The sequence below is a fragment of the Tachypleus tridentatus genome, chromosome 9 (assembly GCF_004210375.1).
Source record: "Tachypleus tridentatus isolate NWPU-2018 chromosome 9, ASM421037v1, whole genome shotgun sequence".
NCBI lineage: Eukaryota > Metazoa > Arthropoda > Merostomata > Xiphosura > Limulidae > Tachypleus > Tachypleus tridentatus.
This window is the reverse complement of record NC_134833.1, coordinates 26,640,772-26,654,364: the sequence shown is the minus strand read 5'-3', so window position 1 is coordinate 26,654,364 and position 13,593 is coordinate 26,640,772. Positions and strand designations below refer to the sequence as shown.

Genomic DNA, 13,593 nt, shown 5'->3' with positions numbered 1-13,593 from the left:
TTGGTTTGTAATAAGTCCTACTTTAAGAGTATTAATTTCAATTTTTCATCTGTATAAAATCAGAAGGAATTGTTTGGTAATTTAACTTATTTTGAAAGAAAGTTTGCAAGTTGAAAATTCATCCTTCAACTCACTTCTATTTGAAAGATTAAATTTTTAAAAACCTTACAATTCAAATACTGAAAAACAACAACTCAGCTACTCAAAACCTAAAAACAACTTACCAAAGTCTATCAGATGGTGCTGGAGGAATATTAAGTGCCAATGTCCCAGCCACCCCATCTACTTCAACTGTAAGGAATACAGGTGTGTTTGAAATTTCTTTCATTGCTTGTTTGATGTATTTATTTTCTGTAGCTTGCTGAAAATAACGAGATTGAATCAACTTGTTTACAAATTTTGGAATTTTTGTACCAATGTTACTGCTAGTCTTTGCACCTGCATCCAGAGCAGTCAGCAACCTAGGTAATAAAAAAACCAACAAATTGATGTAATAACATTGTTCAAAAATTCATTTAGTCACTTTCTTTTGTAAATTTCAAAACAATACTTTGTTATCGATTTTGATTAAAGCAAGGCAAATTGGAACTTAAAACTATGCCTGAAAAGTAAAACAACTGACATCACTTAAGTCAGTTTTTTTGTTCCAATTTATGGAATGCAACCCCTTTAAATGAGAGGGGAAAGAGGTTGAAAAATATTATCAAGAAATAACATGCATTCAGGAAATAAGTGAGAATTACATTATAACAACAAAACCACATGACAGAAATTCTTTGGTGGTGGAAGCAATTTTAAGAGTGATCACCGTTGCTGCTGTGAGGCAGGCGACAAAATAACGTGGAAAACACTGACTTGCGTACCTTCAGTAGCATGAAGAGTACAACTAAAGCCAGAAAGATTAATTATTAGCAAGTAAGAAAAAACATTCTGCTATTTATTATAACATCCACTCCAACCTTTTTTCTCACATTCATAATCCAGATAAAGAATGGATACTTAAACTTGTACATAATACAAAATTTATAGGTCACTTTGCTACCAGTACAGAACTAGCAAATTGAAGAGATAAATATTTCTTTTCCCTTTCTGTTTTTATTTATGGAATCAATTATAAATTGATTTTATTTTTTATACTTGGTATGCTGAGGAACAACTGCTGTTTATTCTAATAATTCTTTTTTACTATCTTAGAATAAATATATTTAAAATACATCAGAAAAGTAAGCAAAAACCTCAAAATTAGGAAAGTAATTTGCTTAACCCCCCACAAAAAACAAAGGCATGTTAAGAAGCACTTGATTACATTTTATCACTATTTACAATCTCTTTGCACTTACAAAACAGCTAATACAACTGTGTATACATCATTAAAACCTCACCATTCAACTTTCAAAAGTTAGTGAGAAATAAAACTCACTCACTTTTTGTCAAATTGGTCCTTGTGAGTTGCATCTTCATCACTAGGTGACTCTGCACCATCTTCATAATCACTTCTCAAAACATATGATCTAAAACATTTAAATGTATTTAGCTGAAAAATACTAATAACAAAAAAGTGTGTATGCTATAATTTTTTAAAGGACAAATTAATGAAACACTCATTGAACATTTTAGGTTCTAAAGAGACACCAGAATTGACATTATGAGCATCTCCTGAACAGTAAGTTTGGTTTGAATTTCAAGCAAAGTTACACGAGGGCTATCTGTTCATAATTTATCAGTGTAAGACAAGAGGGAAGACAGCTAATCATCACCACCCACTCCCAGTTCTTGGGCTACTCTTTTACTAATGAGTTGTGGGATTGACCATCACTTTATAATGCCTAATGGCTGAAAGGGCAAGCATGTTAGGTGTAATGGGGATTCAAACCTGCAACCCTTGGATTACGAGTTAAGTGGCTTAACTACTTGGCCATGCTGGGCCTTGTTTCCTGAACAAGTGTCAGGGTTAGAAAAACCAGAAGCAAAGGCAAGGTATGTGAAGAGCTTGTTAAAATCATTCAAAGCCATGGGGGGGTTCAGTAGAATTAAATTACCTAAGCAAAATGCCACGAGTTCCATATAAAATACAAAGAATGTACAATAGAACCAATCATTTGATGTACTATAGCAATAACATTTTTCACCACTAGAGTACCCCCAAATGCCACCGACATGGACTAAAAGAATTCTTTTTGAAGAACATCGTGAATGTGAAAATTGTATTGAAAAAGATCCATGAAACTATATCAAAATATTGTATATTTGTATTCCACATTTTCAGTCTTTTTCCCCAAAGTCATTTTTCAACTTTTTTTTTTTGTATTTTGTTTTAAACAAAACCCAGATAAAAACTGACATCTGCCTATACCCTTTCCCAATGTTAACCATATCTCCATGTGAGAATGAAAGTGCATATGACATGACTATTTACAGACTGCCATTCAACATGTTACTTTGTATGTGCTGTCAGAGTTGTCAACTATTCATTTTAGCCCACATTTTTAATTTAATGGTAGTCCATAGTAGAGAGTAATAAATACCAGGTTTATTATACAAGAATATTGAAAAAAACTCTAGGTTTTATTTTGTGGAATAAGAAATCATGCAAAAGCAATGTACAAATTGTATGATGGACAAAAGTATTTTCATTCTTCATGTGAATATCATCTCAAACTCATACTTGTCTGTCATACCGATGTTACCAATAATGTAATGAGTTTTGTACATACATTTGACATGTTTTCAATATATACTTATTATTTTAAAACAAGTGAGCTGTGTGCTATCTGTTTGTTGTTGAGACTTATCAGGAACACATCACAGACACCTATTATAAATAATCCAACCTTATAAAAGCCTGACATACTAAAATTATTTTCCACTTTTAAGTTACTCACATGTACTACTTACAAATTATTTGTTTGACAAAAAAACTAAGAAACTATATCTAAACAGTGTAGCACCAAGAAAAAGGAATGAGCTTCTGGTTTAAACAAAGATCACAAGAAGGAAGAGAGGGAGTACTGTGTAAGGATAACATGTCACCCTGTTACAGGTGGAGAGGTGCAATACATCTAATGCTAATCATGCTACAGACTAGCTCAGTTTGTTATACGTAATGGTGAGAGCTCTTACAAGGCATCATGGCAAATGTGTAAACAATTTTCAGCAGTTGTACCAAGACATTAACTATATATTTATATGTTTCTTCTGTAAAGAAATAACAATCCAAATACCACAACTTCCTCATGCATGGAACATTCTTTCAGTGATTTTATAAGGTGCTTTTAGATTATACTTATGATCATGAATCATGCCAGTGTATCAACCACATTAAAATATATCAAATTATTAAATTAATGGTGTTCATTCACTTATAGTAATCAAAATATTGATTCCTATTTTGAACCATAAAATAATCTTATGTATTTAAAAAAATTCCATGAAACAGAAAATAAACCAAGATATTATTAATAATATGTTAAACAGTGGTTGCAAACAATTAGCTATTTTACAGTCATACAAGTAACTCTTTCAAAAACACATCAGCTATTGCTATGTCACATCCTGCTCATTCATTTAACTGACTACTTGAGATATAGAATACTTTACAATGTTGAACAGAAACAAGAATCTGAGGAATATTAATTTCTGGTCAGGAGAGTAGACTGGAAGATTCTCTGGATGAGCAACAGCAGACTTGTTTAATCATCATACTGCTACTTGGATATACAGTTTACATAATATGACAAAAAGGGACTATTTCCCTTCCTTCCATGTAACTTGACTCAAGAACCACATTGAAAGATCCTAAATACTTTTCTTCTTACACTAAAACTCCTCATCCTGATGTTGACCCCCATTGAATTTGAAAGCCAACTATTCCTAATTTGGTAATTGCTTTGTTAAATGTGTGCTAATTACTGCTGTTAATTGAAAAGTACTTTGGTAAGTCACTGTATTGTCAGGTTTTTAATGTGTTTACCATTTCTTACTTGCTTATCACAGAATATCATCCTCTCAATAGAAATGTAAAAAATACCAAAATAAATTGTTATTGGTTAAAACAAGAGTCTGAATCAACACTTTCAAATAAAATAATTTAAAAAGATTATAAAATGATGATTAATCAATACCATAAAATGTGAATAAATTAAAATAGACATAGTTTAGCAAGTTTAAAAAAACTGACAAAAATTAATCATAAATGTTTAGTAACACATCCATATCAGTTTGCCCACAAAGAAGAAATGTCCACCTTCCAAAAGCACTTGGGTTATAGGGTTTTAAATAATTTTGTATAAATACTTCTTAAAACTACACAGCTTTCTGACATAATGAATATGGTATTATCTCAATCAACAGGGCTGAAATTCATTAAATTTTGACTTAGTTTTGTTTTTATAAGATAAATTCTTTTATCAAAATAATACTATGAACGCATATCAAGTATGTACAATAACTTAAGAATTTTGTAAATGCTTATGAGATTTCTCTGCTAAAACTTATAATGAAAGAACATCAACTTCTCTATGAAAAACATCCTTATACATACATTTTCTCACTTTCTCAAAAAAAATCGTTTCTACATTGACTAGATACTGAAATACCAAGTGTAGAATCTCTCAACAATAATTTGCAAAACTAAAAAAATAAAAGAAAAATCATCCACAAACATCTTAATTTAAGATAATAGGAGATAGTTGAAATGGTTTATATCTTACTGATCTGAAGAAGCAAACATGTCGTTCCACAATACAGACATACGAGTGGCTTACTTGGAAAACAGACTGTCAGAGCCTTGCAATTTTTCTTGCTCCAAAAATGAGGTCTTGGGAGCCATCAGTACTTCTTGAGATTTTTTAAATCTATACAAGTTTAACTGAGTCTTCAAAGTCATCTTAAAACACCCCTGATAGGTGACATCCATGTCTATCCACAACCCTTGCTGATCCATGGCTGGATCAGACACTCGATGAATTACAGGAATGCTCGTTCCAAGATCTATCTCTATCAGCTGAAGCTCTTCTATGAAGGAGGGTACCTACCACCCCCACAAAAAAATAAAAAAATGGCCATTTCAAAACGGTTTGGGAAAAAATGGAGAATTATTTTAAAATAAGATATGGATAAAAAGGGACATGCAATTTGGTTTCTCATGATTGTTCATCTACAGTCACTTTTAAAAGCAGTAAAATCTTAAATCTGCCCTTTACTTTTCTGGGAATTATTGATTTCCCTTTTAAACTCTTACAATTTGCAATCTTCTAATAATGCCAATGTTAACTTGTTCTAGAAACCAAATCACAACTGTCAGAAAAAAAACGTTTTAACTGAAAGTTAGCCTGTCTTTTATAACTCTAAACCAGTTCTTCCACCCAGCTGTCTTCATAATTCAGCAAAAGGAGATCAGATACTTTATTCTCAAATAATCTTAAAACTTCAATAAGTTCAAGAAAAAATTAGTTCAAAAGATCTTAAACTATCCTTCTAAGATAACCCTTCCATCCCAGAAATAGCCCTTGTTACCATCCTCTGCATTATTTCCAATAAATCAATATCCTTTCTTAAATAAGGATATCATAACTATGTACAGTACTTCAAATGAAGCTAAATAATGATTTTATACAAACAAATAATTACCTTTTTTTGACTTGTAATCAATGTCAATAATATACCCTATAATCCTTTTAAATGTTGTATTAGTAACAGAACGTAGCCTTGATAACTTTACTTATCCACCTGCATTCCAAGATCCTTTTCTTCAGTCAAAATATTGAGTAGATTCCCATTTTACGTGCAATATGTAATATAAACTGTGATAACCCAAATATATTACCTTGCATTTTTATTTTTACAAACAGTAGGCTTGGATGTCAGAGAGTAGTTCTGTAGATTGTAAATTAAAGTTAATTTATGCACTTTTAATTATTAAGAAATAAAATATTAAATCATTAAAGTTGATAGTTATGGCTTGTAACAAAAACTAAGACGGCTAGTGAAGTTGTCAGTGATGGTAGTAGCCTTACTAGAAAATAACAGGCTTAAACAGTGGTTGCAGCTTTAGAAATTAATATATGGATTGTAATATATACTGAGAAAAAGTTAATAAGGACTCTTTTGCAATATAATGTGAATGATGTAATATAAGGAAACTTGAAATTTTCATGAAATATACCAGTTAAACTGGTAGGTAAAAGTAAAGGCAATGTGATGTACACATTTATGATAAATTTAAGTCTGTAGTAATAGTAGTAGCTTCACAAATTATTCAGTAAAATAAACAAAGTGAGATTGTAAAGAAACTGAGTGTTATGGAATAAATAAATTTAATGAGATAAGCTTCTGTGGAAGAAACGAATAGAAAAACCGTGGAAGATGTAAAAACATTTTTTGAGATTGTTAACAATAAATAATGGACACAAATAGATGAATAACAGTGAGGATGCAACAGACAAAGTGATTGATTAAACTCTGAAATACTGTAAAGAGAAAGAAAAATAGATTGTTTTTCAATCTTTAAAAATATAACTGACTCCTGTGAGAAATAAGTAGAATAAATGAACATGGTTAATAAAAGTTAAAAGAAAGTTAATACAGATAATTAGGTTAGGAGACTTTGATATTTATGGATAAACATAGACCATTAAGTTTTGGATGTTTGGCATTTAATGGATTAAATCAATGAGGTTATATGCACCAAATAGGTGGTTAAAAGAGTGAGCCAACCTTTGTTAAAAAAAAAAGAAAAAAGGGAATTGTTTCACAATTCCTTGAAAAACAATAAAAAGGTAAAAAAAGAAATAAAAACCTAGCAACAAATATACAATAATTAAACGTAAACAAGGTATAAACAATATGAGCTAAAACATATAATTTTGTTGTTTTTTGTTATTTTTTGGTGGCACTGTTGAAATCCTAGAAAAAAGTAAAACCTAAATAGAATTTAAAAGGTCAATGGCCTATAAAAAGCTAAAAACACAGCCAAGACAGAAAATGTCACCATCCAAAGTCAAGGGTAAATTCTGAGTGTTAAACAAGTCTAAGGTGGTGCAGCCACTCCCAGCTGTAACATACAATGACACAACAGTAAGATGTGTGCTACTGTGAAACGAGTGTCACAAAGGCAACACAATGCTCAACCACAGGACCACAGTCAATATTCAGAACAGACCTGGCCACAATGGCACCAAAACAGACAGATTTAGCTGCAGTGTTTGCAAGCTCATTCCCCCAAATGCTGAAGTGGTCCAGTATCCTCAAAAAACATAATACAAACAGACAACAAAGAAAATTTGAGCAGAAAGTTCAAAATATCAAGGAGAACAGGGTGAGAAGTCATGTGAAGCAATTCCAGGACCTAAAAACAGCTTAAAGAGTCTGTATAAACAATACAGTCCAAGTACTGGCTAACTACTACATGATCTAGGGCAAGAGAGATGGCATACAACTTGGCAGTGAACACAAACTGTAAAGGGGAGTCTGTGCACAACCAATGAACCACGATAAACCATGGCAGAGCCTGCAAAGGAACCTTACTTCCAACCATCTGTATAAATAACTATGGAGGGATGATTCTAGAGATGTTCTGCAAAAAAAAAAAAAAAAAGGCAGTACTTCCAGTCTGGAGCACCTGCTGTCTTCAAGCAACTCAGATAAAGATCAAAAGTGGAAATGGTAACATACCATGGAGGAATGGGCCAAACACTAGATCTAGAAATGTCATCCAATACCAAACTCAAGTTGGTCATGTGCACCTGGATACAGAGGTGAAATGGTGGAATAATGGTCCACCTTTTACTGAATAAAACAGCCCACTGAGGATGGAAAACACAATCCCAGGTGAGGTGCTGTGGCAACAATCATAGTTTAGTAGCATACTGCAGGGAGAGTTCCAAATATTGAAGATGTAGAAGTGATTCATAGGACTTGGTATGCAAACACTGGACCAGAGATATGAGGAATGCCCCCATGCAGAGCTGGAGCCCCTAATGGTGAACACAGTCCAGCATTTTAGGCACCCCTGGCTGAAGCATTGACTAAAAACCTGTAATAAAGTTTTGACCTTATGAAAGCAAGATAGGTATTTAGCATAAAGCATTGTTTGGGTAACTAATAGATGGGAGAGAGGATGTTCAGTGCTCTGGTACACCTCAAACAAAGTTGCTTGATGTGTGGAATAAAAGCTGCTACTTCATAAACCTCATACTCAACTACTGACACAAAATGAGGAAGTCAAAGTATAGACCATTTGTAACAGTCAGAAGAAGCTGATGAATGATGACATTGATCTTAATACTGAAAAATGTAACACTCAAGACAGCCCTGAGGAATTCCAAATTCCTGTGGGAATGTACAAGAAAAGGTAGAACCCACATGAACCTAGAATAACCTGTTGAGTAAAACATTCTGAATAAAAATGGGCAAATGGCCATGCAACCTGTAACAGTGGAGGTCAGGTAAAATTCCATACCTCCATGTCATGTCATAAGCCTTCTAGAAGATGACAAAAACTAGATGTTCTCTCTTGAGAAAGGCTTCCCTGATCAATGTTTCAAGTTGAATAAGGAAGTCCATGATGGACCACTGTCATTGAAACCCACAATAGTTTGTTGGAATCTTGAGATCCTTCCCATGCTTAGAAAAGGGTAATATTATAGCCTGGTATTAAGCATTAAGAAAGACATCTACCTGCCAAGTACAGCTGAAAACAATCAGAAGAATAGAAGAGAGGTATGAAATAAAAGATACAACAATAGGCTATCTGTGCTCTGCCCACCATGGGTATCGAAACCCAGGTTTCTGGCATTATAAGTCTGCAGACATACCACTGTACTGCTGGAAGGGATAATAGAGTAAGTAGTCCAAGAACAGCATGAAACATCTTTCTCAAAGCATAATTAACATCAGTAAAATGACCAAAACATGTTATAATAAAAATGTTTACCCAACCAATGAAGTATTGCCTAATTATCTGGCACAGACAACTTCACTTACTGCTTGTACATCTTGGATTATATAATAATTTTGTATTAAACACAGTACAAGGTATCATGCATTAAACTCAACATAGTAAGAAAAATAAAATGGACACAAAAAACTAAAACTTGGTGAAAGCATAAGTGAAACATGAGAAGCCGTGATGAAAGAATAAGCATAATAGATTACCATAAAACTCATGTAGATATCAAAAGACCAAGAAACTCAATTAGTTGACCATTCTTATTCAAGAGTTAAAAGGTTAAAGAGTACATAAGAAATTAACCAAGTGTAATAAAACAAGATAAAATGGCTTCCAGGCTACACGGTTAAATAGAAATTATTCATTTTTAAACTTCTAAGTAATAGTAAGCATGAACAGAAGTTGTTTATGGCTAATATATTACAAAAATATATTCAAAAGTAAGTCCACAAGAAAAATACACCAAAACAGGAAATTAAACAGACTGTCTGCACAGTAATGAACCAGCAATCAGAATGTTACGAAATAATGGATTTGGAGTTTAAGTTTCTTGATATCAGTTTAACTAGGCAAAAGAAAAAAAAAAAATTATGAATACTTTAATGCACTTACTTTGATTTCATTGAGCTTGTGCTGAATTTTATTAGCCATTGTAATAGACCAGTAGTTTTTGGAAAGGAAATCATAAAATATTCGTCGGATAAAAGCATTAAGCCACAAGGTGGCATCCTTACGTGCAAATAATAAACTTTTGTTAGAGTCATGTGAACTTTTCCCAACTGATCCTGAAGTTGTTCTTTTATTTTTATGTAGACCAGATCCAGCATCAGAAGTTATCTTTCCTGCATTTGACTTTAAAAGTGCCGTCATGTATGTGACAAAATCCAAGTTTTTCTCCTTTTTCACTTCATCTGAAATAATATCTTCTTTAATGATAACTACTGATCCTCTTGAATAGTTATCAATATCTGTAACCATTGACTGTTTAGAAGGGCTAACATCGCTTTTATTTTGTTCAGAGTTTGCACTTTTTTCTTCTTTGTCATCTTCAGTCTGTGGTTCACTAGCGTTTTGAAATTTATGATACCATTCTTCTTTTTCCCGCCCAGTTCGAGCAAATAAATACAAGTTTTGTTCTTTTTTTATGCTGTTTTGTGAATTCTCTTGGGTGTCACTAGCTGATTTTTTAGAAGAATCCATTAGAGGCATCTTAAATCCTGAGGAAGGATCCAATGTACAAGAACTAGCTTCACTTTTTTCATTAGGGAATATTTTAGAATTAATGATGACAATAGATATTGGATACTTCTTATTCCACAACCTAATAAATAAATAAATTTTTAAGTAACTTTGCTAAAACAAACTTTAACTGTGAGTAAAAACTATTAATTTTTTTCAGCTGAGAAAAGAAGAACATTCATTGAAGTATTTCCAAGCCACATAAATAAATGACACAACTACTTGAAACAATCTTAAAATTCTAAGATATAAGGATTAAAATTTTATCTTTTTTTAAATATTTAAGAAATTTTATTAGACATAATGACTATTTAGGTTTCAAATATTTATGTTAATTAAAACTTCCTGCTTAATGTGTATTACAGGATAAGTAATATCTACTTCCAAATAAAATTATAAATTTCCTATGCTGAAAATGTATTTCCAATTGGTGTTTACCTCTCTGCACAAGATTAGCTATTGTTGTTTGGTGCTGCCCTCTAACTGCAAATATTTTTACTAATACATGCAATGAGCCTTATGCCCCCCTCCCCCCTGCTGGAATTGGAAGTTTCCAACATGTCTTTCATACAAATCATCAAACATTACTTGTTAACCAATAGTGCTCACATGATGCATAAGGCTTCCTCTACACTCACTTACCTAACCCTCACTTCAAAGTTTAATAGGAACGAACACTGGCAGTAGTGGGGAGAAAAGATGGAAAATGTCAGAGAAGGTAAGTACCATCAGAAATACATTTTCATGAAGGAAAATTGTAGCTTCTGATACAGTGTTTACCTCTTTCATAAGATTAGACAGAATGTCATGTTGAAATGGGAGAAAGGCCCAGTGCAAGGGAGAAACAGAGATACCACTGAAAGCAGCTATAAGATACCTTTTATTATGAGATAAAAATGGGGGGCATAACACCACTTTTGAAACAGGTATACTCTTCGTTTTTGTGCATAATTTGGGAAACACAAGAACAGAAAACATGAGGAGTTATATGGCCAGGGTGCAGCAGACCATATACAGCAGAGAGACAGCAGCAAATGCCTCCTCCATACAGGAAATGACATCCCAGAAGGGTAGGATGAGGACCATATCTCCTTTATCTCTAACTCAGGAATTGGGGACTAAGATCTGCATGAATTCCAGGATATTTATACCTATGTGAGGATGTGGGTGGATTGGTTCATTATAATCCAAAATCTCCTCTGCAGGGAACCAACAACATATGAGGGTAGGACATAAACACCCAACTGAAGGGATGAACTGTATGTTACAGCTAAACTCCAAATGTTGTGAAGGTGTAACTATATGTGGTGTATTAGTTTGTTATGATCCAAATACTCCTCTACAAGGAACTGACATCCCTGAGGGTAGAATATTTATACCTGCCACACCACTGGAGGTTATGTCTTGTTTTACACCATCACCCTTTTCTCAACTGAATGGTTATAGCCATCTATGTGGAACCCATTCAGAAGGGAGTCTCATGGTCAACCACCCAGAACCACCCTTGGAAGTGGAAAGTAGCAAGGGCTCCATGGCAGGTTCTTCATTCAAGGCATGAACAACATGGGCAGCTATCCCCATCTGCCTTATTCATATCATCCATGGGCAGTACAGTTCAGAACAGACATATATGAAGCAAATACCATGAAGTTTTTCAACCACAAGTGATCCTGTGGAACGTCTCATTTCTATGATGACTGTGCAGAGTCATGGACAGTCAATATGATGTACAGTGTGTATTTAATAGTTAAAAAATACCTGGTCAGGCACCACTCACCACAGAGCAGGATTCAAGGGCAACTAAAGAGTCATTGTAAGAAAAGAAAGCAATAAGAAAGACTTATCCAATCTCCATACAACACTGAAATGTGAAGTATAGCCACAGGTAGTAGGCAATTACCCAAGGAAACTTATGTGATGGAGATAATGGGAGTTAAACACTAGTGCAGTGGACAACATGCCTGAATTCAGAATCTTCTTCAAGACTGGCCTAGAAGGAGAACAAGGGAAAAAGGTGAAGAGGCAGACAGGGGCTGAGGAAAATGGAAGCTGAGAAGGCAACATGAGGAATAAGCCAACAGATGAAACCATGAACCCAACTTAAAAGGGTAAAGGGAAAAAGAAATGAGGACCACTGAAGGAAACTAAGCAAACAACATATAAGGAACAGTATCATGTACTGAAATAAAAGTCCATATGGATTTTGACAAGAGTAAAAGATGAAAAAGTAAATTAAACATAAAGAGGTCAACATCAGAAGGAGATGAAGACAGAAGGAAGGAATGAACTGGAGACAGAAGAGAATATGTATTCTGGTACAGTGTGCATGGAATCACATGGCAAATATACAAAACCAATGCCATCTGCAGGTCAAGAGGGGAGGGAATACACTAGAATGAACAAGGAAAGGAAGAAACATTAAGCAAGAAGAACAGAGATAAAGTAATGAAATAAAGTACAAAATAAACAACCAATTTGGAAGCATTGAAATCCAGAGGCAGCCAATGCACCAGGGAAAAACAGGATAAATTATAAGAATGGGGGAAAGAAAGATGTTGTGGTGATGAAGAATGAAGAGAATAAGGAAAAGGATATGGTAAAAAAATGATTTTAAAATAAAAGGAAATTAAACTAAATAAAGTGAAAGGGAAACAACTTCAAGTCTGAACTAGAACTAAAGAACTCCAATGCTGCCAAACAAGAAGTGAGGGTTAGGGTAGGGGAGTGTAGATGGAGTCACATGAGCATGTTATGCTCCTACTGGTCAACAAGTGACGTGACGATTTGCATCAGCGACTTTTTGGAATCTTACAATCCCAACAGAGGAGAGCATAAGGGTTGTGGCATGCATTAGTAAAAAATGAGAACAGTGAATCTTGTGAGAATAAGGTAAGTATCATATCAGAAATTTTCAGAACACTGATGGAAATGAGTACAAACTACATATTTTTGGATGAAGTGAGATGTAAAAAAAAAAAAAAGTTTAGTATTGAGTGAAAAAAAAGTTTAAAAGTACTGGTATATGGCATGGTTAGTACAACAAATCAAAAAACACATTAGATGGCTAATAATGTAGAAAAAGAAAAATTAAATAAAATGTAAAAACAACAAATTTATCACAAAGAGACCTATTTCCATGAAACTTAAATGTCTACTGATATTTCTCAATTATTATTTTACAAATATTAATAACATATTCCTTAATTATAAAAATTCATGTGTGAAAATAAAATTTAGTTTTTTTACAATGCAGAAAGTTTATGCTAATATAGAGAACTTAACACCTGGAGAAAATACTTAGAAAAATGTAGCTGTCTAACATATACAAAACAGTGTGTGTGTGTGTGTGTGTGTGTGTGTGTGTGTGTGTGTGTGTGTGTGTCACACATCACAGTTGATTTCTCAAA

The 13,593-nt window shown here is 33.4% G+C and overlaps 1 protein-coding gene across 6 annotated transcripts in view; it reads right to left on the bottom strand.

The window, feature by feature from the left end:
* LOC143224906 (testis-expressed protein 2-like) overlaps positions 1 to 13,593 on the bottom strand; it is a 37,642-nt gene that overhangs the window by 13,688 nt on the left and 10,361 nt on the right. For 5 of the 6 annotated variants that reach the window (XR_013013508.1, XM_076453367.1, XM_076453368.1 and 2 more), the window contains exons 4-7: positions 9,560 to 10,268; positions 4,764 to 5,029; positions 1,425 to 1,511; positions 225 to 461 (exon numbers count right to left, since the gene is read on the bottom strand). Coding sequence is in view for 4 of the 6 variants with exons in the window: in XM_076453367.1 (XP_076309482.1) it covers positions 225 to 461; positions 1,425 to 1,511; positions 4,764 to 5,029; positions 9,560 to 10,268 (1,299 nt within the window). In the remaining 2 variants the exon portion in view is untranslated. Of the gene's footprint in view, positions 1 to 224; positions 462 to 1,424; positions 1,512 to 4,709; positions 5,030 to 9,559; positions 10,269 to 13,593 lie in introns of those variants that run through there. The other variant, XR_013013509.1, reaches the window with a different exon arrangement.